Raw genomic sequence first — 26,524 nt, forward strand, 5'->3', positions numbered from 1 at the left:
TTTTCTTCTTCCTCTCCCTTTTCTTCTTCTTCCTCTTCCTCTCCTCCTTCTCTTCCTTCTTTCTCCTCCTCTTCCTCTTCCTCCTTTTCCCCCCTCCTCCTCCTCCATTACCACCACCACCACCACCACCACAGTTTCTCTGTGTAGCCCTGGCTGTCCTGGAGCTCACTTTGTAGACCAGGGTGGCTTCAAACTCACAGAGATCCTCCTGCCTCAGCCTCCTGAGTGCTGGGATTAAACCCAGCCTTGTCTGTGGTTTTTAAACAAATAATACATTTTATTTTCTGTGTTTGTGGGCAAAAGTGTGTAGGTTGGAGGACAGCTTGCAAGGACGGGGTCTGTACTTTGACCACGTGCTCCCAGGGATCGAGCTCTGCTTGTCACATTTGACGGCTGTGCCTTTTACACACTACAACATCCTTCTGGCCAGAATTGCCTTTCTCAAAAGTTTCCTTTCAACTGATAACTATTACAGAAATGATGAGCAAATGCTGGTTTTTCCCTTTGGGGGCTCTTTGTAGTTTGGGACTGTAGTTGTAACTCAGTAAAGAGCCTGTGCTTAGCATGCAGAGTCCTTGGATTCTATGCTTAGTGTGATGAAAAGGGCCAGTGGGACTATAGTTTGACTTCTTACCTTTCTTGATTTATTCTAGATTGTAATGTCTGTCCCTGTTATATATTCTATTTGCCTACATATGCTTCAGTTCTTCCAGTACTAACAAATGAAAGCAGAAATGACACAGATTTGCCTCCTACAGGGCAAGTGTTGGTGCCGGCTAGTAAACCCAGCTTCTAGACAATGCCCCTTCACCTTTTATGTTCAGACCCACATGAAAGAGATGTGTGCAGAACATTGGGGTAAACAGATGAGGTGCCCTGGGCTGGCAGCCCCGGGTTCTAGCCAGGAGTCCCTGGGGGCTGTAAGGGATGTGAGGGGCCCTCAATTCCATACATATTTGGGCATGGGAACAATATTGCCTGGTAAGTAGTAGGAACTCAGTAAATACTTACTGTGTGTGTTGAATTGATTCAGCAGTTTGGAAGGGGAGAGGTAGATACAAGAGAAACAAATCCACCTGCCCTTCATACCTAGAAACTGTTAGATGGTTAAGGGAGACTCACCTCCTTACCTGGCATTTACATTTATTTATTTTTGCACATTTGGTAAAGTTTTTATTACTATTTTTTTTAATGTGCATTGGCATTTTGCCTGCATGTATGTCTGTGTGAGAGTGTCAAATCCCCTGGAATTGGACTTACAGACAGTAGTGGGCTGCTGTATAGGTGCTGGGAACTGAACCCTAGTCTTCTGGAAAAGCAACCAGTGCTCTTAACTGCTGAGCCATCTCTCTAGCCCAAACATTCGGTAAAGTTTTAATATGTAAATTTTAATAAGTACATTTGTATCAGCAGTTTTCAGGCCTAGCTACATGTTAGAACACTTGGGAGGAGGGTGGTTTAAAAAATCCCTAGTGATTCTTATGTCACTGAACTGGAATGCTGCCTAGGCAATAATAATTTTGTATTTGTTGTTTAGGGAAACAGTCTTGAATTTAGAGTTCAAATCTGTATAGTTTTGAAAAGTTCCTTTTTTGCTTGTTTCCTGAGTTTTGAGAATGAGCCACTGACCTGGTGCCCAGGCACATGCAACTATTTCACCAATGCTGTGGTGTTTTCTGGCAGACAGAACATTCCCCTGTACTCCTGCAGTATGACTGCCGGAAGCAAAGATCTAACCCTGCACAGTGGTTCACACCTGTAATTGCAGTTCTCCTGAGGTGGAGGCAGGAGAATTATGATAAATTAGAGGCCCGTCTGGAATATATAGTGAGTCCAAGACAGCCTGGGCTGCTACAGTGAGACCCTACCTCAAAATAAACCAAAACAAAATGCAAAGTCAATATTGGTCCTTACTGCCATTGATTCTCCAGCCCCATTGAAGGCATATCCCTCCCATCATTGCCTCAGCCTTTGTAACAAAAGGACTGCCGGATGGTTTTGGTCCCATCTCCTTAGTTCCTCTACTCACAGCAGGTTTTCAAGCTTTCCTTGACTTTGACCTGGGAGGCTTTCAAACCATTTATTTTGTCATTTGCTTCCTCTCTCATGGTGCAGGTGTCTGATAGGTCCCCAGAATGTCCCCATGATGATAACAGGTGACAGATTACTTGATTGAGGTGCTGTCTGCCAGCCTGCTATTACTCTTCCCCTTCAAAATTGAAAAGTATTTTGTGGGTAGGTGTTTTAAAAACTCTTTGAATGTTTATTCATTTATTTCTCCTTTGTCCTTTACTAATTCATATAATGGTTTATAACCTCTTCTAGCAATACTAGAAGATCTTATGTCATCCCAGATAGTAGAATCCCCTTCAGACTGTCTTCTAATTTAAGGACTCCTACTTTGTGGCAGTCTGATTTCATATTAAACTTTCCTGGACCAAACCCCTGAATTAGCATTTTGGTTTCCCCCCAGAATAACTCCAGTTCTTTTAGTAAAGAATGGTAATTAAAAGCTGCAAGTCTGTGTGCTAAATAGGCTCATTACTATTTGAGTATTCCTTGTTTTATAGCCTCATAGTTACAGATGTAAGGAGAGAAGGTGTGGGAAGGGAGAGAATGGGTACATAAGCAGTTACATGTGTATGTTATGTCTGTGTTTATCGAAAACCATGAGTACTTGCTGATAACCAGTTTAGATCCAACTCCATATGTTTGGTTTTTTGTTTTGAGGCTTGAGAAACCTGGCTGCTGCTGTCTTCATGCCCTTATTTATTGTCACCCTTCTGCGTGCAAGTGCCTTTCCATTGCAGCTAGAGTAGTGTCCTTGCTCTCCTTGGACTCCCCAAATGATATTTCTGCAGCTTAGATAGATAGGAAACACCTGAATTAAGAGGCAAGTCCCACACTGATTCAAATAAGTCAGTGGTGGGCTTTTAAATAGAGTTTGGCAAAGTAAAAATTCCCTAAGAATGTGAAAGGTAAGGAGAAGACTTAAATTCTACCAAGATGCTATTGAAAAACAAAAAGAAAAGAAAAACAGGGAGAAAACAAAGCTTGTCTGCTAGAAAGCTTTGAAAATTGTTTGCTTTGGAAAGAAATATCCTTCTGTATATGTGAGAATTTCATTTTCTTCCCTGAATTACCTGTTTATAGGAAAGAATTTGAAAAGGTATGTTTCTTTTTTAAGAATGTATCTCATTAAATACTTATTTTTTAGTGTGGCATTTTGAATAAAATTTAATTTTGGAAATTTTAGATTTAGGAAAAATATGACAACTTGCTTTTTTCAAAGCACCAAATATTTAAGCAGGAGATGTTCAGACTGACTGTTCCTCTTCTGTAACCAGTTTCACTATAAAATGTGGGAACTGAGTTGTGGTAATCAGGGAACCTTATCCTCTCCTACTTGATGAGAGGAAGCACGGCATCCCTAAAGCCAACCATAACGGGCTTTGGCCAACCTCTTTAGATGGCCAACACCCATCTGTCTCAGTTTCTTTTTCCTTTAAAAAATTTATTATAATTTGATGCATATAGATGTCTTGACATATATGTCTGTGTATTGTATGAGTAGTACTTGGTGCCCACGAAGGCCAGAAAAGGGCATTGATTGTGAGCTGTCATATGGATGCTGGGAATGGAACTCATGTCCTCTGCGAAAAGCAGCTAGTGCTCTTAACCCCTGAACCCTCTCTCTAGCCCTGACCAGATTATACTGCTGCAGACTCACATACATGGTACACACAATCCCAGACCTAAGGGAGTTCAAGAGAAGTGTGCCTTTCATTGTATTTTCATGAGAAAGTTACATTTGGAGTTTGAGTTTTGCATATAAAATTTTCGTGCCGGGCGGTGGTGACACACGCCTTTAATCCCAGCACTTGGGAGACAGAGCCAGGTGGATCTCTGTGAGTTCGAGGCCAGCCTGGTCTACAGAGCGAGATCCAAGACAGGCATCAAAACTACAAAGAGAAACCCTATCTCACAAAACAAACAAACAAACAAAACCAAAAAACTTTTTTGTATTTATGCCCAGGAATGTAGAAGAAAAAATTTCATATTTGTCTATGTGGATTCAGTGACGGTTTAACAGGAAAGTAAATAATTTTTTAAAAAATATTGTGGGGTTTTTTGTGGGGTTTTTTGTTTGTTTTTGACAAAGTGTCACTGTGTAGCCAATGGTAGTTTATAACTCAACAATCCTCCTCACTCCACTCCCCAAAGCGCCCCCATTCTGGGATTGCCCACTGCCATGTCTGGTGTTGAAAATTCTTGTTTTGCATGGGTAAAGTACTGATTGCTCTGTGTAGTTGAGTGCATTTGACTAGATCCGCCTTCTTCCCCAGACTCAAGTCCCTCTGGAACCATTTTTGTGGGTTTGCCATTTGCAGACCTGTTAGTTCCTTAATTGTCTCGTTAATCTTTTTTATCTTGGTTATATTCTAGATGATGTCTGTAAAGCCCTGAGTTGATGTGTTAATTATGTAAAATCCTAACTGCCATAGGCTGTGTCTCTTTCCTGCTGTGGGGAACATACAATGAAAGTTTCAAACTTACTTTGGAAGATTTGGCACAATTCCTCAACTGGAGGTCTATTCGTGTGTATTTTTTTTTCTATTGAGTGGAGCAGATTTATTGGCCTGAATTGTGTTTGTAGGAAAAAGATACAGTTATGAACCCACCCAATAGAGAACACTTTGATTTCTATAGGACTCTTAGTACCTTCCTTAAAAATACATATAGCGGGGTTGAGGAGATGGCGGGGAAGTTCAGATCCCTAGCACTTATAATTTCTTTTGTTGGGGGAGGAGGGCGGTGAGATAGGGTTTCCCTGTATAGCCCTGGCTGTCCTGGAACTTACTCTGTAGACCAGGCTGGCCTCCAACTCACAGGGATCTGCCTCCCAACTGCTGGGATTAAAGGCGTGCGCCACTGCCACCACCACATACCTCACTTACGTTTTTGTTAAAGGAAAAAAAAAAAAGCCAGGTGAGTGGTACACACACCTGTAGTCCCAGCTCTAGGGCAGGAGGTTAGGGATCAGAGGCAGGTAGATCCCTGGGGCTTGTCAACCACCCAGTCTACGAGAAACAACAAGCTCTAGGTTCAGTCTCAAAAAAAAAAAAAAAAAAAAAAAGAGAGAGAAATTTGAGGTGGGAGGGCTCGGTGGTTAAGAGCCCTTGCTGCTCTGCCAGAGGCCCCAAGTCAATTCCTAGCACTCAGTGATGGCTCATAGCCACCTGTGACTCCTGTTCTTGAGATCTGACACCCTCTTCTGGCCTCCTCAGGCACCAGGCACACACATAATACAGACAAAACACCTCTACCTCTAAAATAAAATGAAATTTTAAAAAAAGAAAAGGTAGAGTGATGGAGGAAGCAACCCACGGTCTATTAGAAGCCATCTATATATTACATTCAAAACAAACCCATTACTGAGTAAAAGATGCATTAATCCTCTGAGTGTGGATGTATACAGATACTATAGAAATGCTTGTAGGCATCTCTGAAACCGAGCCTAATGTAATGAATGTTCTGTGAAAGGAATAGCAGGCCATAATGTGGGGATACCTCAAGGGAGTGAGTTTTATGTGTCCTTTTGGTTTAAGTAAGGTATTAGTACTGTGATCTTTGCTATAGAAGGTGGGGTGTGGACGTACGGGTATAACCTTTCTGGTGTGTTACTTCTTTTACAGAGAGAAGGAGCAAGAAAGGGAAGAACAGTTAATGGAAGACAAGAAAAGGAAGAAAGAGGATAAAAAGAAAAAAGAAGCCACTCAGAAGGTGAGTTGAGCAATTAGGTCTGTCTTTATATTTGCCAGCCAGCCATAATTAGTGACTTGAATACCTGACATTACTTGAATACCTGACACCATAATGCTGCCCAAGACATTAGTTTATTTGAAAGTAGAAAAATGTTTGAGGCTTATACAGTAAATGATAAATAGCATTGCAGCTTATTTTATGAAAATTAGGAAACAATATTAAAGTGTCAACTTGTGTTTCACTAGTTGAATCATAATTTAGTATTCATCTTCTCTTCAAGTTTATAGACAACTTTTTTTATTTTGGAGACAGGGTTTCTCTGTGTAGCTTTGGAGCATGTCCTAGAACTCTCTTTATAAACCAGGCTGGCCTTGAACTCACAGAGATCTGCCTGCCTCTGCTAGTACTGGGACTAAAGGAACGTACCACCACCGCCCAGCTAGACAAACTTTTTAAAGCTTGCTTGAGCATGCCCAATTTATTATTTATTTGTTTGTTTGTTTTAATTTTTTGCGCTGTAGTTTGGGACATTTTGCTTTATAATGATCCCATCAATAAACTGCCCCTTAGGCAGGTTCTAGTAGGCCAGGCATTGTGGGGGACAGACACATGTCTGTAATCCTTTCACTTGGGAGGCAGGTAGATGCTCAGTTTGAGGTTATCCTGGGCTACATAGGAAGTTCCAGACCAGCCTGAGCTATATAGTGTGATTCTGTCTTGAGACACTGAGCATTGCATAGCTATGAGCGATGTGCTTGGAGGACAAAGAAGTACTAAATGAAAAGACAGAGCTGACAGCTATCAGCTCTCTATTGAAAAGTTTGTCTGATGGGACTGGTGGAAGCAGAGAATAATTAGAATGCCCTGACAGCCGCAGCCTTTTACTTCAGAGTGTTGCTCTCAGCCCAGCACGAAGACCTGGCCACTGCCTGGCCAGGCTTTTCCCTGCTTCACTATTCCTGTAGTAACGTATAACGTGGGCTCTGTTCTGCAGGGTTGCTGTGATGCTTTTTCTGCAGACAAGATTTGCTGGTCAGGTCTTGTATGGTTATGTGGAGATTTGGGAAGCAGGGCCATTGCCGTCAGTCAGCATGAGGGTCCCTGTTGTGGCACTGGTTTTAAGTTTGTGGAGGTATAAACTGCTGGAGGTTCAGAGAGAACTCTTCATATAGAACAGTAAATGCCATCAGACCTAATGTGAAGCAGAAGGGCCACGCCACAGGCTTTCCCAGAATCACCGAATATGCATGACCTAAAATTTCATTATTTGAAGTAATATTTAAATAGATATTCGTGAGGACCAGCATTTGAAAAATCTTGGAAATACTTTCTGAATTGGGTTGCAGATAACTCAAGTGTATAAATGTAATTTATTCTTTATGACTTAATTAATAGGAACAGTCAGTTATTATTTAGTGTGTTGTATCAGACTGCTGTGTTATTTAAATTTTTGTCTGCTTCTAATGGTATTTCTGTCATGCTGATAGTGATGCATCTTTTATCATGTCTTCATGCTATCAGAGTACTTGCTGCCAATCTTAGCCTATCAGAATTGCCTGCAATTCTAGAATAAAGAGTATGAATTAAAAAAGCAGATAATGAGCCTGGTGTGGTGATGTAGACCTATAATTCCCCCCCCCCCCATTTGGAAGGTGAAGGCAAAATGATTAGAAATTGAAGGTATTTCTCAGCTACATAATGAGTTCTATGCCCAGTGGGCTCACAAAAGAGGGAAAGAGCATCTTGACTACATAGCCGCCTTCCCTGGCAGGCTGAGATGTGCAGGTGTGCTAGCGTTGGCATATTGATTCTGTTGCCCTGTGGTCTTTGAGCTCCTGCCCTGTGCCTTGCTGATCCACCACCACCACCACCACCACCACCACCACCACCACCACCACCACCACCACCACCACCACCACCCCACAAACAAGTGGAATAATGAGAGGTTGAACTTAGCACTTTTTCCCCTTCAGGGGCTCGCACATTTCATCTACTAAGTTGGCACACAGCTTTCACAGTCTGTGGAAATGGAGTTAATAGGCTGGACATGAAGGATCTGAGCAGGGGCTATTGACTAGGTGACAAGTAGAAAGAAAGTGATTGTTTCAGACAGTATGTATTCCATCTTCATCCTTAACATAGACAACTGTGAGTTGCATGAAAATATTAACATCTCATGTTTATAAGTCAAATATACAGAGTCTACAGACTTTTATTATGTATTCTACAAATAGGAAATTTATTTGAAATAAAGGAGAATCTGGCTACATTGGAAAGTTAATTGGGATTATTTATGCAAAGTATGTAGTTTATACAGGTAGATAATCTTCCCCAAGTGCATGCATCTGCACTGAACAATTAAGAAATACTGACGGGCTGGAAAGATAGCTCAGTGGTTAGGAGCACTGCTGCTCTTCCAGAGGAATTGGGTTCAATTCCCAGCACCCACATGGCAGCTCACAACTATCTGTAACTCCAGTTCCAGGGGATCCAATGCCCTCATACAGACATACCTACTGGCAGAACACCAATGTACATAAAAATAAATAAATTTTTAAAAAGGAAATAATGACAAAGAGAACAAAAACCTTAAGTTTTTAAGGGACTAATTATGACTAATATAAAAATTCAGTCATTTTGTTGGTCAAGATGGTGCTTGCCTATAATCCCAATTCTTGGGTCTAGGCAAGAGGCTTGGAAGGAAGTTCAAGGTCAGCTAGGACTGGAAAAAAAATTTTTTTTTTCTGTTCAAAAACATTCTAGATCGACTAACAGAGAGTCTAGGCTGACACCAGCTGGCACTTTGTCTTTGACAACATTTTGTTATGGTGAATTTAGAATTTAGAATTAAATTCCAATTTAACAGTTTTAAGGAAAGAGCACAAAGCTTACCATATGACTGTCTCAGTAGTCCCAGCATTATTGTAACAACAGCTAGAAGGCATAAAATGTGCTCTGGTAGAGAGAATTTAGAGAATGTGCCAGTTCTGTTCTGCGGTTGTTAGCCACATCCTTCTTGTTTTCCTCATTGTTTTGTAACCAACTCTTTGTGTCTGTCTCCCCTTTTAACTGGGTATATCAACAGCATCCATGTGTCTGTCTTCCCTTTAAACTGGGTATAAAGTTCCTGAATTCGTATTTTTATCAACAGCATCCGTGTATCTGAGACCCAGTAGCTGCTCAGAATGTTTGTTGAGTGAGTGCTCAAGAGTGGGTGGTGGTGGGCTGACTGTGTGACTTGGTGAAGTGCTGTGGGTTCAGTCCTCAGCACTGGAGGGAGAGAAAGAATGAATGACGCCAGTGTCATTTTATTAAAGCGTTGACTTTCATTTAGGGCTAAAATTAAATTTATTCCACACAGAAATTAAATATGAACCTCTTTCCACCATGTTCAATGGCTGTTTGCTCTTTCCAGAGCCATCCCTGAGTAAACCATGTTAAATTCTCATTCACAGGAGAGGTGTAAAAAAGACTCCATTCATTCATTAGGCTGACACTGCAAAAGGAGCATTGTGTAATGTTGGCAGGATATGGACTCTGACTGTCCAGCTTTTCACCATCTGAGAATTGGCTGTTGTAACAGCACCCACATTATAAGACATAATTCAACATGATTTAGATTTGTTCCTTACAACTGGGGAAGTATTAACTTCCATAGACTGATCTTCAAAGTGGCATTCCAAGAAATAGTTACAATGGTATAAGCCCTAAATTACCATCAGGAATTGGTATGTGGATCAAACCCATTCATTCTTGGATAAGTATGGATTATTGAAAAATGTACAAGGACTTTTTAATAGAACTGAGCCTGAACAATTAGTAGTGGGGAGCAGGTTCGTTTTAAGACACTTTACTGCCAGGCGGTGGTGATGCACACCTTTAATCCCAGTGCTTGGGAGGCAGAGCCAGGCAGATCTCTGTGAGTTCAAGGCCAACCTGGTTTACAGAGCAAGATCCAGGACAGACACCAAAGCTACACAGAGAAACCTTGTCTTGAAAAAAACAAAAATAAGGCACTTTTCCACAGATTTCAGTATAATGCAATTAGCCTGTCCTTTAATGCAAAATGTAAGAAGCACTCCAGGGAGTCCTAAGAATAGCTTGTTTAGGTCAGATTCAGAGTCTAAGTGTGCTAGGATCTGTTTTGAGGGATAGTTAGCTACAGGACATGCACTCCAAAGATGACCATGTTTTCATGAATGGTAGTAATCCAGAATGATTACCAGTCACACATGTCTTTTAAGAAGATTGTAGCATTAATTCTTAAATTAACCATTCATTTAATTACATTTTGAATAATGTATTGAAAATATATAAAACAGTGCCTAAATAAAAATATACTTAACTTTTATATATAAGTTTATCGCTCACCATATTTTTGTTTAATATGTTTTTATTGTTTTTGAGAATTTCATACATATATACAGTATGTATTTTGACTATATTTAATCCTCCCATTCTTCCCCCAACTCCTCCCAGATCCACCCTACCACCAACTCCTAATATCTTGTCTTCTTCATTTTTTTTTATAGCCCATTGATTGTAATTTGTGCTGCTCATATATATAGTCAAGGGTTTGGGGCCATCTACTACTATGCCCAGTAAAGCCATACCTTAAAGAAAGCTTGCTCTGCCTCAGACGCCATCAACTGTCAGTAGGTCCCCAGCTAGAGGTGGGGCTTTAGACTCCTCCTGCTTCGTGCTGGATTGTGAACTGGGTTGATTTTGTGTAGGTCTTTTCTAACCGCTGTGAATCCATGAGTGCAGTGGTTCTGTCAGGGCCAGAACTGTTTTGGTCCTCCCATCTTCTAGCTCTTACTGTCCTTCTGTCCCCTCTTCCTCTGTGGTCCCTGAGCCTTGGGCCATAGCATTCATTTTTAATAACTCTTCAAAGTCAGATAGTCAGTGTAAAAGTGCTTTAGCAGAGTGACAGTTTAGAAAAGTGGGTCAAATATGGTCTTAATGTAATATATCCATGGCTGTAGACAGAAGTTTCTCTGTGTCCTGCCTGGTCCCACAGCCGCTTGGTCTCAAGTAAACACACAGAGGCTAATATTAATTACAGAGTGTATGGCCTATGGCTCAGGCCTCTAACTAGCTAGCTCTTACAACTTAACTCAACCCATTCCTATTAATCTATGTTTTGCCATGTGGCTTCATGGCATTACGTGTTCTCTCATAACTTGTTTCTCCTGGTGGTCGCTCACAGCTTCTGCCCTGATCCTGCCTTTGTTCTCCTTGTCTCTCTCCTTGGATTCCCCATCTGGCTCTATTTTGCCTTGCCATAGGCCATAACAGCTTCTTTATTAACCAATGGTAGCAACACATATTTTACAATGTACACAAAGACCATCTTGCAGCGCTTGTCCTTTTCTGTCTAATCAAAAAGAAGGTTTTCATTTTAATATAGTAAAATTACATATAACAAAAGTTATCAGGCAAGAATTACAGTTATGTCTAGTCTATTTGTATTTAACAAAATTAGAGAAAACATGTAATTATCTATCTTGGTGAATCTAAAGTTTTATATTTAATTTATCTTTTATCATAACTAAAGAGAATTATAACTATCTACTTTTCAATTCCGTCAAAGACCCCCGAAGGATATAATATTACCTGAGTAAACAGGAAGTGCATTGCAAGCAACTTTCAAAACTCTAGAAATGAAAAGAGAAATCTGGATTCCTAGATAGTCATTCAAAATTCTTTTGTAACTTTGGGGCATCCATCTTCAGCCTACAGGCCTAGAGTATCTGGCAGACTTTTCAGTGAAGCAGGAAATTTGAAGAACTGTCTCGCCTGTTTAGGCAAAGTTCATCAGTCACTATCCTCTGTGTCCTGCAGAATGTCTGGCAGTTTCTTCTGTGAAGCAGGAACCTGAAGGACCATCTTGCCTTGTTTTGGCAAAGTTCAGTGGTCACTTTCCTATGGATTCTGCATGTCCAGTTTACACCATATATTGTCAAGCAGTCCAGGCAAGAGCAATTTCTTGCCCAAATGGCTAGTCTTTGCCATATTGAAAGCAAACTCCATAAAGAGTTTCTTTGATGCCCATCATCCTATTTGAAGTAATTGGTGCTGCCAGGAGAATATGTGTCTCATTGTCCAGAAAAGTCTAAGTTCTCAAAACATTTTTAATGCCATGTTCTGTAGATCTTGGAAGTGTTTGAAGATTGCCTGTTTATCTGAAGTATATCTTTGTATGTCTAGAAAACATAACTAACATGACTATAAGTTTGATTATCAAAGATGACTATTAATCTGTACTTTTTTTTTTTTTTTCGAGACAGGGTTTCTCTGTGTAGCTTTGCGCCTTTCCTGGAACTCACTTGGTAGCCCAGGCTGGCCTCGAACTCACAGAGATCCGCCTGCCTCTGCCTCCCGAGTGCTGGGATTAAAGGCGTGCATAATCTGTACTTTTAATTATACACTACAATCTCAAGTAAGCTGTATAAACATAATACCCAAACAAGAGCAGAAATGAACATATAGTATAACAAAATTGACACTAAACCTGTTTTAATAAACCAAAGTCCATATCAATGTATTTTGAGACCAACAATTGTTTTTGGATTAAAGTAGACTATTAAGTCTACCATTTTTTCATCGTTTCTGTGTCATATCCCCCTTTTTTCTTTAGAAAAAGAGATTGACTATGACCATTAACCATTTATAACCAACCTCCTTTAAATGAAAACAAACATTCATAAACAATATTTTGGGAATTTGGGCATAGTTTTCTATACTAGTTCCTGCTGATTAGGGGTGCTAGTAACCTGGGATCCTGAGAAAATTTGAGATAATGTTCAAGTCCTGGAAAGACCAGCTATAACTTTTGTTGAGATACCATCTGTCAAGGTTCAGGAGGTCTCACTTGATCAAATCTGATCCATCTTAACCTGAAACGAATCCACAGCCTCTTGCTTCCTGTGGAAACAAAAGCAAAACCTCTTTTCCAAAGCAACATATCCTTAGACCCAAATTTTGAAGTCAAGATACCTTTAAAATATATATATGTTGGTTTAACTTAGTAGCCCCCACAATCATATGTCTCTCTGCAGTTAGTTTATTAACAGTCAGAAAATTCAAAGAAAACATAATAATATACATAATGCAGATTCTTTGTGTATTATTCATCTTTATATGGCTTATTTTTAATATATATTTTTAGACTTTATTTTTATGACTATCTATAACCTTTTTCTTTTTTCTCCCAGATCTACGTACATTTTTGAAACATATTGTGACCCATTTAGAGTTTTTTCCATCTGAATTTGTCTTTATTATGTATCTTTAATCATTTTTTGACCATTGTCTCTCTGCTTAGATTTCCCACCTGGCTCTATTCTTCCTTGCCATAGGCCATAACAGCTTCTTTATTAACCAATGGTAGCAACACACATTCACAGCGTACAGAGAGACCATCCCACAGCACTGGCTTACTTGCTTTGGGATATTTTTCTTTTGTGGACCTTTTGTGGTTTTGCTTTTATATTACTGAGAGTAAATGATTAGTGGCCCTGTGTCATTGCGCACACACACACACACACACACACACACACACACACACACACACACTGCCCTGAAGTAGTCTCAGAAGCAGTTTCCACCTGTCTTCTAAAGATCTCCATCACCCCCAAGCCCATTACGATATTTAGCTACCCATCATTTTTCACAGACTCTTACTTAGTACTTGAAGTACTTTTAATAAAGTACTCATAAAATTTTGTTCAAAATTTGCACAATTCAGTCTTATGTTCTGCTTTATTATAACTTTGATGATGACATCAGATATCAATTGAACATAACCCTTACCAAACTCTGCTAGAGGAGATGACTATCACACCAGGCAAATGGGTAATTGAGATCACACAGGCTTGGTTTCAAATCTTCCTTTGCAACCATGATTCCTGGTTTCAGGATGAACCCCTCATGCTTTTTAAGTTTGAGCTCCAAATTTTTTGAGACCATACTCAGGGAGGAATCTTTTTGTGTTAATGTTGAATTTGGTTTCTGGCCACAGCTATTTGATTTTCTGAAATTAGAGCAATCAAAATGTCTAACTATTCCTAATACAGGGACTACATCATTTAGCAAGTAGAATGTTTTTTAAAAACTTCTTTATTGGTTTTTGTTTTGTTTTGTTTGTTTTAAATTTAGATTTCCCCCTAACCTTTGGTTTGATTTGTGTGAATATGACTAGACATAGGGACATAACTTCTAGAAAGATGTCCAAATTGATTCACAGCTGTTTTGGATTTCAGCTAAACCTGGGTACTCTGTATCCTGACAACTTGAATTGCCTGAGTTAATAGAATTAAAATGGTCTTACAATAATACAGTATTGAATTCAAAAGATGAGTTTTATTTACTTATATCTCTTATTTATTTTGCAGATCACGGAACAAAAAACCAAAGGTAAGATTTTTATCTTCTTTTTGTGTTTAGATTTCATAGTGCTGCTGACTCAGCCTGCAATCCACTCAACAGAGAGTGGGCGCACAGTAATTAAGGTGGGTTGTTTGCAGCCACTGAAGAGCAGGAATGACAAATGAAAAGCATTTAGAATTGTGTTTCTAGTTGGCCTTACATTTTTAGGAAACAAAAGAGTAAATACTTTGCCTTAAAAGTGTGTGAATCATGATTTTGAACTGAACTCTTTCAGAACTTTGAGTAGAACAGTAACAAGCTACCAGCTCCTAGTTTCAGATGTACTCATCTTGATACATGGAGTGCATCAAGTCCGAAACTGGAATGTCACATCTAGAATGTTCAACAGCCTTCTGAACTACAGCCTAGGCTGTGATTTTTAAGATACCAAATTTGGAATAAGTTAACACTGCTTGAAAAAACTGATGTGTCGCAAACAGAAACAAGTAAGTCTTAGGTCATTCTCAGTCTAATACTGTCCTTTTCTGTGGTTCTTTCTGCTTTCCTGGTTCTAAAATTACATAGTTCTGTTTGATAATGGTCACTGTGGATTGGCAGGCCTTAAGAGTGGGAGAGATAATGCTTATTTTTGAGCACTTAAGCATGTGGGTCTCGAATAGGTGTGCATTAGAATAGTTTACATGGTTGTCAATAGATGCACCCAGGCTGTGGCCAGACCGAGGCGTATCTAGGCTGGAGCCCTTGTAGATGTACTTTGAAGTGTCCATGAAGCCTCAGAACATGAAAACCATTGCCCTGGATTTTTTTTTTTAATTATTATTTTAAAGAAAATCAGATAAGGGTAATGGAGACTTGGATTTAATAAGAGTCCTTTTAATGATGAAGTGGTTTGGATTCAGTTTGGTTTGATTTGGTGACCAACAGGCCAAAGCATGTCATTCAGTGATGGAAGACCCATAAAGGTGTTCAGTCTTCATAGATGTTTTATCTAAAGATAGCTTTCTTAGCAAACTTAATTATGAATAATAAATTCTTAATTGGTTAGGATAGTATTTTCCCCCTTATCCAGTTCAGCTAGTTCCCAACACACAAGTAGGCTTTCTTCTAGAAAAATCCATCAAATATACATTTTTTTCTAAGTCTATTTAGAAGTATACTTTGTGACTGGACTTGGGGAAACTAAATATTTATCAGAGGTAAGAATCTCGCTATATAGCTACAGCTAATCTGGACCTCACGGTGTTGACCAAGCTGGCCTTGACCTTGCAGTGATCCTCATGCCTCTGCCTCCAGAGTGCTGGGATTACAGATGTGTGCTGCTGGCCTATTAAAAGACTTTACAGTGGGCATCAGGTGAGAAAGTTGGTATTTTCTTCATAAGCCAGGCTATGTTGGTAGAACATAAAGAATATGGTAGAACTTGGGTTCCTAAGCCTGGCCACTTAAGCCAGCTTCTGCTTCTATTCTATAGAAAATAAAGTCCACTAGGCATTCTTTCTCCAAATGGTAATAACAGTGCTAGGTCTGTTCACACACACCTTGTTCTCTCTTCTGCCAAGTCTTAAAAATGGAGCTTTCCTTTCTATGCACTCCCTTCTCCTTGGGTCTTTTTTCAAGACAGGGTTTCTCTGTGTAGCTTTGCGCCTTTCCTGGAGCTCACTTGGTAGCCCAGGCTGGCCTCGAACTCACAGAGATCCGCCTGGCTCTGCCTCCCGAGTGCTGGGATTAAAGGCGTGCGCCACCAACGCCCGGCGGGTCTTTTTTCAAACCTAACTGTAGGTGAAACGTACTTCCCTGTCTACTTAATCTTCCTACTCTCTCAGTCAGAAAATCAGGTCAGACAGTCCTGAAGGGAGGTGAGAGCATGGCGTGGGTATCCAAGGGATTTAATTGTTAGAACCAGGGAGAAAACAGGAAGTTTAAAGAGGCATATACATACGTACATACATATATTTCTATTGCTATTTGAGGTGTATCAGACTCACCAGCTTTGCTAGGTTTGTTCCGTTTCACGATCAAGTCTTTTCTTTGTTGGGCACTCTCTACCTCATTCTTTTCCCTGAGCTGAAATTTCTGGTTCCTGTTCCTCTCCCCAATGACGGCTATCTTAAGCGATCTGCCCTTAACTCTGAATCTACTCTTTCTCCAGCAGAGAAAAAAGAAAAGACTGTGTTGGTGCCAAGGCTTGGGTTGTACAAGGACTGAAGTAAGACTTGTCTGTATTTCAGAAAACCAGTGGGTTGGCTGGATGTTTTTCCTTTATCTCCCACCATTAAAGACATGTGGTGAGAATCCCAGAGAGGAGAGTAGGACAGGGATTTCAGTTCCTTCTCTGAGGACATGGGCTAGCTGTGCCTACTCAGCTATAAAGAAGAAAAGGCACTTAGGCAAAAATTTAGATTCTCTTTGGTGGATATTAGACAGAAGCAAAACAGTTTCTCAAATCAGGCACTAGGTCAGATTTAACTAGGTAAAATTTAACAGGGAAAAGGGTAAGGCTAGGGTTAAAAGCCCAATTATACAAACGACATAATGGCAGAATTTGGCCATAACAATTTAGCCTTGTTAAAGGGTGCTATAGGATGATGATTGCCTTAATGAGAGCTATCAGTATGGAATGAAATGACTGGTTTCTAAAAACTAGCATGACCTTTAGCTGCTAGAAAGTATTCAAAGTGGGAATTGCAGGTCTCTAGACATCAGTGTGGAAGAAAGCCTCCATGGACCATGCAAAGTTTGGATCAGATTGGCCAAGGGAATTATCACTTCAGGCAGATTTAAATATGTGGGGTTGTTTAGCTCCTATTTCTTTCTGAGGACCCTCAGGTAGGACTCTGATGGCTAGAATTGAACATGTCTACAGTAAATACCTGCTTTTTTTTTTTCCCCCAGTGAGGCTTATTTTGACCCCAGAAGTACCAAGGGTGAGTCCAAAAAGTGGGGGAAAGCTTCCAGCTCAGTGGATCAGTTTTTAAATCCTGGTTCAAAGCTCTAAATCATAATTTTGCCCCGTCTCCCATTGGCACACATCTGAAGGAAGTATTTCCCATAGGGATAACTGGGGTTGTGGGTCATTACTACACTGGCTTCTGAGTTTACTCCAGGAAACATAGTATAGTCAGTGTACGGTGATTGCTCAGGTAACCTATCTGCAAGGCTCCCACACCGTAGAGGCACTTATGTGTTCTAATAGGTGGGAGCGTTTGGTAGAAATAGAACGAGGGCCAGTGAGACGAATCACTGGATAAAAGTGTTTGCCATTCAAGCCTGATGACCAGGCTTCAATCCCTAGGTCCATGATGGAAGAAGAAAGCAAACTCTCAGAAATTGTCCTCTGACCTCTACATATGTTTTGTATCATTACACACTTGGATTATCTCCCACACATAAATATTATGCTCCACAAACAGATAGATAGATAGGGAAGGAGGGATGGAGGGGCGGGGGGAATTAGCTGTTTCTAAGATCAGTGAATATGAGCTGTTACAAAACATGAACTCGGATAAGTGAGCGCCAAATTCTCATGTGGGAGGGAACAAGGATGGACAGTATCTGTATGAAGCAGTGGTGATAAAGAGGAATGAAGTAGAGTTCAGCTTTGGGCTCTAGGGAATGGTGTGTATATTGGATGAGGACAGATGGGGGTCTTAAAACACCTCTAGGCTGGAGTGAAAATTTGGTGACTACATCACTGTGCTAGGAGATAATGGAGCTTAGGGCTGGGGAGCAAATTGGAGGGGAGCCGAGAGAATAAAAGAGACCTAAGTTGGAGATAATGGTTTAGGAAACAATTACACAGTGATAATTAAACCCTCTGTGGAAGAGTTTGTTCTCCAACAGCTCAGTGTGAGAAGTACCAACCTGTTCGTTATGGGTAGACGGAGACAATTGACTACTGCAATCGTCCTCAGGTCACTCACACAGTGACCTGAGTGTGCTACACACACACACACACACACACACACACACACACACACACACACACACACACACTAATAAATATGTGTAATTAAAAAAAACAAAAAAAACTTACAGATGTAAACTCAGTGCTTGGTGTGGTGACTTGTACCTATTATCCCACCCAGACTTGAGAGCCTGGGGCAGGAAGATCGTCATGAACTGGAGGCTGGTCTGAATAGAGCTGCAGAATAAAGCCCTGTTTCAAAATTCCAAAGTGAATGAGTGTGTGTCTATACATGCACACATAGCTAATGGCCAAACTAGCTGTCATTTTGGAATTATAATTAAATTATAATTAAAAGGGGCTGCTACTATGTCCTACAAGCCATATCTGACCTGCTGTTTATTTTTATACTGCCTGTAAGTAAAAAGAATTTTTTATAGTCTTCGGTTGTTTCAAAGAAGAGTTTCTGTGAGAATATACAGTTTCTGGCTCACTGTCCTTGAATGAAGTCTTCTTATTGAAGCACAGCAACAGTCTATGGCTGCTCCTCTCTTCTAGTACACACTTGAGTTGCTAAAGCGAAAACCCCATGCCCAGTTATGGCTAAATATCTACTCTTTAACCCTTGCTCCACAGTATGGAGGATCCCACAGGAAAATGAGGAAGAAGTGAAGAGCTACCCAGAGTAAATTCAAAAGCACCAGTAGTCAGGAGCTGCAGGCATGACGACAAGTGCCCAGTGCCCTCTAGACTGGCAGTGAAGAGACTGGTGACTGGAGGAAGATGTTGGGTGCAGAAGCCAGTGTGTGTGAGTGGAAAGTGAAGACATAGAGATAGTGATGGAGGTCACTGAGAATCCCACGGGGTGGGTTAGTCACCTGTGCATGGGTCAGTCTTTGAGATTTTAAATTGTTAACCTAAAATAGTATATTCTCTATGGCTTTAACTGTTCTTGTTTGTTTAGTTTTTTTTTTTTTTTTTTTTTTTTTTTTTTTTTTTTTTTTAGTTTTAAATGTTCAGCCTAGCTTAGGCTCGTTTCTAGCTAGCTCTTTTAACTTAACCTGTTTCTCTTTATTTACTTTTTGCTTCGGGGCTTATTCCCTTTCTTCTTTTTTTTTTTTTTCACTTATAAACTGTATGGCCATGGCAGGCTTCTTGCTAACTGTTCTTTTTTTTTTTTTTTTTTTGTGATATATATTTTTTATTTTACAATACCATTCAGTTCTACATATCAGCCATGGGTTCCCCTATTCTCCCCCCTCCCACGCCCTCCCCTTACCCCCAGCCCACCCTCCATTCCCATCTCCTCCAGGACAAGTCCTCCCCCGAGGACTGTGATCGACTTGGTAGACTCAGTCCAGGGAGGTCCAGTCCCTTCCTCCCAGACTGAGCCAAGTGTCCCTGCATAAGTTCCTGGTTTCAAACAGCCAACTCATGGAATGAGCACAGGACTTGGTCCCACTGTCTAAATGCCTCCCAAACTGATCAAGCCAATCAACTGTCTCACCTATTCAGAGGGCCTGATCCAGCTGGGAGCCCCTCAGTCTTTGGTTCATAGTTCATGTGTTTCCATTCATTTGGCTATTTTTTTTTTCAATAATTGAGTAAAACTGAAATTTATTATATGCCACAGTCGTCCTACGGACCTCCATGCTATATATATATAGCCTCTATGGTTCTATGGGTTGTGGTCTGATTGTTCATTTTATATCTAGAATCCACCAATGAGTGAGTACATACCATAACTGTCTTTCTGGGTTTGGGTTACCTCACTCAGGATGATATTTTCTAGTTCCATCCATTTGCCTGCAAATTTCATGCTTTCATTGTTTTTCTCTGCTGAGTAGTACTCCATTGTGTATATGTACCACATTTTTTTCATCCATTCTTCCGTTGATGGGCATCTAGGTTGTTTCCAGGTTCTGGCTATTACAAATAGTGCTGCTATGAACATAGCTGAGCATGTATCTTTATGGTATGTATCAGCATTCTTTGGGTATATGCCCAAGAGTGGGATGGCTGGGTCTTGAGGTAGTTTGATTCCTAATTTTCTGAGAAACCGCCATACTGATTTCCATAGTGGTTGTACAAGTTTACATTCCCACCAACAGTGGAGGAGTGTTCCCTTTGCTCCACATCCTCTCCAACATTGGTTGTCATTGGTGTTTTTGATCTTAGCCATTCTAACAGGTGTAAGGTGGTATCTCAGAGTCGTTTTGATTTGCATTTCTCTGATGATTAAGGATGTTGAGCATTTCTTTAAATGTCTTTCAGCCATTTGTAGTTCTTGTTTTGTGAATTCTCTGTTTAGCTCTTTAGCCCATTTTTTAATTGGACTGTTCAGTGCTTTGATGTCTAGTTTCTTGAGTTCTTTATATATTGTGGAGATCAATCCTCTGTCAGATGTGGGGTTGGTGAAGATCTTTTCCCAATCTGTTGGCTGTCTTTTTGTCTTATTGACTGTGTCTTTTGCCCTGCAAAAGCTTCTCAGTTTTGAGAGGTCCCATTTATTAATGGTTGTGCTCAGGGTCTGTGCTGTCGGTGTTTTATTTAGGAAATGGTCTCCAGTGCCAATGCGTTCAAGAGTGCTTCCTATCTTCTTTTCTATTAAGTTTAGTGTAACTGGATTTATGTTTAGGTCTTTGATCCACTTGGACTTGAGTTTTGTGCATGGTGACAGATATGGATCTATTTGTAATCTTTTACATATTGACATCCAGTTATGCCAGCACCATTTGTTGAAGATACTTTCTTTGTTCCATTGTATAGTTTTGGCTCCTTTGTCAAAAACCAGGTGTTCATATGTGCATGGATTAATGTCAGGGTCTTCAATTCGATTCCATTGGTCCGTATGTCGGTTTTTATACCAGTACCAAGCTGTTTTTATTACTATAGCTCTATAGTAGAGTTTGAGGTCCGGGATGGTGATGCCTCCAAGGGTTGCTTTATCGTATAGGATTCTTTTAGCTATCCTGGGTCTTTTGTTTTTCCATATAAAGTTGAGTATTTTTCTTTCCAAGTCTGTGAAGAATTGTGTTGGGATTTTGATGGGGATTGCATTGAATCTGTAGATTGCTTTTGGTAAGATTGCCATTTTTACTATGTTAATCCTACCTATCCATGAGCATGGGAGATCCTTCCATTTTCTGATATCTTCTTCAATTTCTTTCTTTAGAGATTTAAAGTTCTTATCAAAAAGGTCTTTCACTTGTTTAGTTAGTGTTATCCCAAGGTATTTTATATTATTTGTGGCTATTGTAAAGGGTGATGTTTCTCTGACTTCTTTCTCAGCCCTTTTATCATTTGTGTATAGGAGGGCTACTGATTTTTTTGAGTTGATCTTGTATCCTGCCACTTTACTGAAGGAGTTTATCAGCTGTAGAAGTTCCCTGGTAGAGTTTTTGGGGTCACTTATGTATACTATCATATCATCTGCAAATAGTGAAAGTTTGACTTCTTCCTTGCCAATTTGTATCCCTTTGATCTCCTTTTGTTGTCTTATTGCTATAGCTAGAACTTCTAGTACTATATTGAATAAATATGGGGAGAGTGGACAGCCTTGTCTTGTTCCTGAATTTAGTGGTATTGCTTTGAGTTTCTCTCCATTTAATTTGATGTTTGCTGTTGGCTTGCTATAAATTGCTTTTATTATGTTTAGAAATGTTCCTTGTATTCCTATTCTTTCTAAGACCTTTATCATGAAGGGGTGTTGGATTTTGTCAAAGGCTTTTTCAGCATCTAGGGAGATGATCATGTGGTTTTTTTCTTTCAGTTTGTTTATATGGTGTATTACATTGACTGATTTCCGTATGTTGAACCATCCTTGCATCCCTGGGATGAATCCTACTTGGTCGTGATGGATGATTGTTTTGATGTATTCTTGGATTCGGTTTGCCAATATTTTGTTGAGTATTTTTGCATCAATGTTCATGAGGGAGATTGGTCTGTAGTTCTCTTTCTTTGTTGCATCTTTGTGTGGTTTGGGTATCAGGGTAATTGTAGCCTCATAAAAAGAGTTTGGCAGTGTTCCTTCTGTTTCTATTGTGTGGAACACTTTGAAGAGGATTGGTATTAGTTCTTCTTTGAAAGTCAGGTAGAATTCTGCACTGAAACCATCTGGTCCTGGGCTTTTTTTAGTTGGGAGACTTTTGATGACTGTTTCTATTTCTTTAGGGGTTATTGGTCTATTTAAATGGTTTATCTGGTCTTGATTTAATTTTGGTATTTGGTATTTATCCAGAAAATTGTCCATTTCTTCCTGGTTTTCCATTTTTGTGGAGTACAGGTTTTTGAAGTATGATCTGATGATTCTCTGGATTTCCTCATTGTCTGTTGTTATGTCTCCCTTTTCATTTCTGATTTTGTGAATTTGGGTGTTCTCTCTTTGCCTTTTGGTTAATTTGGCTAGTGGTTTGTCTATCTTGTTGATTTTTTCAAAGAACCAACTCTTTGTTTCATTGATTTTTTGTATTGTTCTCTTGTTTTCTATTTCGTTGATTTCAGCCCTCAATTTGATTATTTCCTGGCGTCTATTTCTCCTGGGTGAGTTTGTTTCTTTTTGTTCTAGAGCTTTCAGTTGTGCTGTTAATTCATTGGTATGGGATTGCTCCATCTTCTTTATGTGTGCATTTAGAGCTATGAATTTTCCTCTTAGCACTGCTTTCATAGTGTCCCATAAGTTTGGGTATGTTGTACTTTCATTTTCATTGAATTCTAGGAACTCTTTAATTTCTGTCTTTATTTCTTCCTTGACCCATTGATGTTTCAGGTGGGTATTATTCAGTTTCCATGAGTTTGTGGGTTTTCTATAATTTTTGTTGTTATTGAGTTCTAACTTTAAGGCTTGGTGGTCTGATAAAATACAGGAGGTTATTCCAATTTTTTTGTATCTGTTGAGATTTGTTTTGTGTCCAAGCATGTGGTCAATTTTTGAGAAGGTTCCATGGGGTGCTGAGAAGAAGGTATATTCTTTTGTGTTAGGATGGAATATTCTGTAGATATCTATTAGGTCCATTTGAGTCATAACATCTGTTAGGTCCTTTATTTCTTTGTTAAGTTTCAGTCTGGTAGATCTATCTTTTGGTGAGAGTGGTGTGTTAAAATCTCCCACTACTAATGTGTGGGGTTTGATGTGCGTTTTAAACTTTAGTAGTGTTTCTTTTATGAATGTGGGTGCTTTTGTATTTGGAGCATAAATGTTTAGAATCGAGACTTCATCTTGGTGGATTTTTCCTGTGATGAATATGTAATGTCCATCCTGGTCTCTTTTGATTGATTTTAGTTTGAAGTCTATTTTATTAGATATTAGGATAGCTACACCAGCTTGTTTCTTAGGTCCATTTGCTTGGAAAACCTTTTCCCAGCCCTTTACTCGGAGGTAGTGTCTGTCTTTGGAGTTAAGGTGTGTTTCTTGTATGCAGCATATGGATGGGTCCTGTTTTCTAATCCATTCTGTTAGTCTGTGTCTTTTAATAGGTGAGTTGAGACCATTGATATTGATGGATATTAATGACCAGTGATTGTTAATTCCTGTTATTTTTTTGGTTGTGTTGTGTTGTCCTTCTGTGGTGTATGTTGGTGTAGGATTATCTATTGCTTGATTTTTCATGGATGTGTTTAGCTTCTTTGGGTTGAATTTTCCCTTCTAGTGCTTTCTGTAGGGCTGGGTTTGTGGACAGGTATTGATTAAATCTGGTTTTATCCTGGAATATTTTGTTTACTCCGCCTATGGTGATTAAGAGTTTTGCTGGGTATAATAGTCTGGGTTGGCATCCATGGTCTCTTAGTGTCTGCATGAGGTTTGTCCATGATCTTCTATCTTTCATAGTCTCTATTGAGTAGTCTGGTGTTATTCTGATGGGTTTGCCTTTATATGTTACTTGGTCCTTTTCCTTTGCAGCTCTTAATATTTTTTCTTTATTCTGTGTGTTTAGTGTTTTGATTATTATGTGGCGAGGGGACTTTTTTTTTGGATCCAGCCTATTCGGTGTTCTGTAAGCTTCTTGTATCTTCATAGGTATTTCTTTCTTTAGGTTAGGAAAGTTTTCTTCTATGATTTTGTTGAATATATTTTCTGTGCCTTTGAGTTGGTATTCTTCTCCTTCTTCTATCCCTATTATTCTTAGGTTTGGTCTTTTCATGGTGTCCCAAATTTCCTGGACGTTTTGTGTTAGGACTTTTTTGTCTTTATTGTTTTCTTTGACTGACGAATCTATTTTCTCTATCGTGTCTTCAGTGTCAGAGATTCTCTGTTCCATCTCTTGCAATCGGTTGGTTATGCTTGTTTCTGTAGTTCCTGTTCGTTTTGTCAGGATTTCTATTTCCAGCATTCCCTCAGCATGTGTTTTCTTTATTGTCTCAAATTCATTTTTCAGATCTTGGAATGTTTCTTTCATCTGTTTAATTGCTTTTTCTTGGCTTTCTTTGATTTCTTCCCATTTTTTGTTCGTTTTTTCTTCCATTTCTTTAAGAGAGTTTTTTATTTCCTCTTTAATGGAGTTTTTCATTTCCTCTTTAAGGGAAGTTTTTATTTCCTCTTTAAGGGAGTTTTTTATTTCCTCTTTAAGGAAAGTTTTTATTTCCTCTTTAAGGTAGTTTTTCAATTCCTCTTTAAGGAAAGTTTTTATTTCCTCATTGAGGGAATGTTTTATTTCTTCTTTAAGGGCCTCTATCATCTTCTTAATGTCATTTTTAGGGTTGATTTCTTCTGTTTCTTCTGTCATGGTATGTTTAGGTCTTGCAGGTGTAGAATCACTAGGTTCTGATGTTGCCATATAGGTCTTTATGTTGTTGCCTGTATTTTTGCACTGGCGCCTACTCATCTCTTCCTCTGTGAGGTGCAGGTGGTGTCTGTGTCTGAGAGTGCCTCTCTTGTTCTAATTTTTAGTCTTGGTTTAGTAGGGGTTCTTGGTTAAATTGGTGCTTTTGGGCTATTTCTTCAGGGGCAGCTGATTTCGATGGGTGAATTATATACTTATGATTCTGGTGATCTGGTTTGGTGTCTGGGTAGCGCCTTCTTCTGTGTTCTCAGGTCACTTTTTGTTCATTTGTCAACTCCTCAGCTGATCTTGTTTCTTCAGACTTTAAACTGTAGGCATCTGAATCCTCTCCCAGATGGGTTTCAGCTGAGCAGGGTAGTCTCACCAACACCTCCAAGTTGTTGGGTTTCACAGGATCAGCAGCTGGGCCCTGGGTTGTCCTCAGACGGAGTGTTCAGATTCGTTCTGGTTCTGACCCACGGAGATAGCTTCTTCCCCAGATGTTGGGGTTAGGGGCGTCCCTGTTCCAAGCTGTGTCTGCTTGTCTCCGTCCCTGGGCCTGTTTACCTCTGCGGTCCGCCGCCGGGCCTGTATGTCCCTGTCAGCTGCCGCTGGGTCTGTCTGCCTCTGGGGGCCGCCACCGGGCCTGAATGTCCCTGTCGGCCGCTGCACGTCTACCTCAGCGGGCTGCTGCTGGGCCCGTCTTCCTCCACAGGCCGCCGCCACAGGCCTACCTGCGTCTGCTTGTCTTCGCCGCCGGGCCTGTCTACCTCTGTGGACCGCCGCTGGGCCTGAATGTCTCTGCCGGCTGCCGCCGGGCCTGAATATCTCTGTCGGCTGCCGCCGCTGGGCCCATCTACCTCAGCGGGCTGCTGCTGGGCCCGTTTACCCCCGCGGGCCGCCACCGCAGGCCTACCTGCGTCTGCTTGTCTCTGCCGCCGGGCCTGTCAAATCTGCGTAGAACAGTAGAAATCCGAGGGGATTTTCAAAGCAGCCACCACTTCCGTGTGCGCCGGGCCGCGCGGCTCCTCGGCGCGGCGTCCGTGCGGGTCCGGCGTCTGGCTGGCAACTCGGCCAGCTGGTACGGGGCCCGGCGTGGACACCCGCGGCCGAGAAGAGGCACCGAGAGGGCGAGCAGGGATGGGCGCGGGCCCGCGGCGCGTCAGCAGCTGCCGGCTACTCCGCGGCTCGTTTGTTTAGTTTTAATTTTGCTTTTGTTTTGCTGGAGATTGAATCTAGAGTCTCTTGCTCACCACAGAACTACATCCCTCGCCCTTTTACAAACATTTCTAGATGAGGTTTGTGTGTGTGTGTGTGTGTGTGTGTGTGTGTGTGTGTGTTTGGTCCCATTAAGATGAAGGAAGTGGTAGCTTGTATTGGTTCTGTGTACTTGTTGGATCTGTTTTGCAAACATACAATTCAGAAGCTTGCCAGGTTCAAACATGGCACCTTGCTGATGCTTTTAGAAATGAGGACAATTAGAAGCTGAAACTGTAAAATAAGAGAATGGTGTAAGTTAAGCGAGTAGGAAGGGGATGATTCAGTCAATAGAGTATGTAGTTGTTAAAGTACATGAGTAGAAATTAGAAAACAGGACACAGTATTTATTCTACGGTGTTTTATTTCCTATGAGACAGAGACTGTTTATTTGAAGCATAGACTTTGGTTTGGTTGTTGTTTGGTGGAATTGAACCAGAGTAGAGCT

At 40.4% G+C, this 26,524-nt stretch overlaps 1 protein-coding gene across 28 annotated transcripts in view; it reads left to right on the forward strand.

Annotated features, from left to right (window-relative positions):
• Tnrc6b (trinucleotide repeat containing adaptor 6B) overlaps positions 1-26,524 on the forward strand; it is a 233,638-nt gene that overhangs the window by 151,822 nt on the left and 55,292 nt on the right. For 19 of the 28 annotated variants that reach the window (XM_042265394.2, XM_042265400.2, XM_042265397.2 and 16 more), the window contains 2 exons: positions 5,697-5,784; positions 14,163-14,184. In XM_042265394.2, the coding sequence (XP_042121328.2) occupies positions 5,697-5,784; positions 14,163-14,184 (110 nt within the window). The other 9 variants (XM_076556364.1, XM_076556370.1, XM_076556371.1 and 6 more) reach the window with 3 other exon arrangements.

The sequence above is a fragment of the Peromyscus maniculatus genome, chromosome 20 (assembly GCF_049852395.1).
Source record: "Peromyscus maniculatus bairdii isolate BWxNUB_F1_BW_parent chromosome 20, HU_Pman_BW_mat_3.1, whole genome shotgun sequence".
Lineage (NCBI taxonomy): Eukaryota > Metazoa > Chordata > Mammalia > Rodentia > Cricetidae > Peromyscus > Peromyscus maniculatus.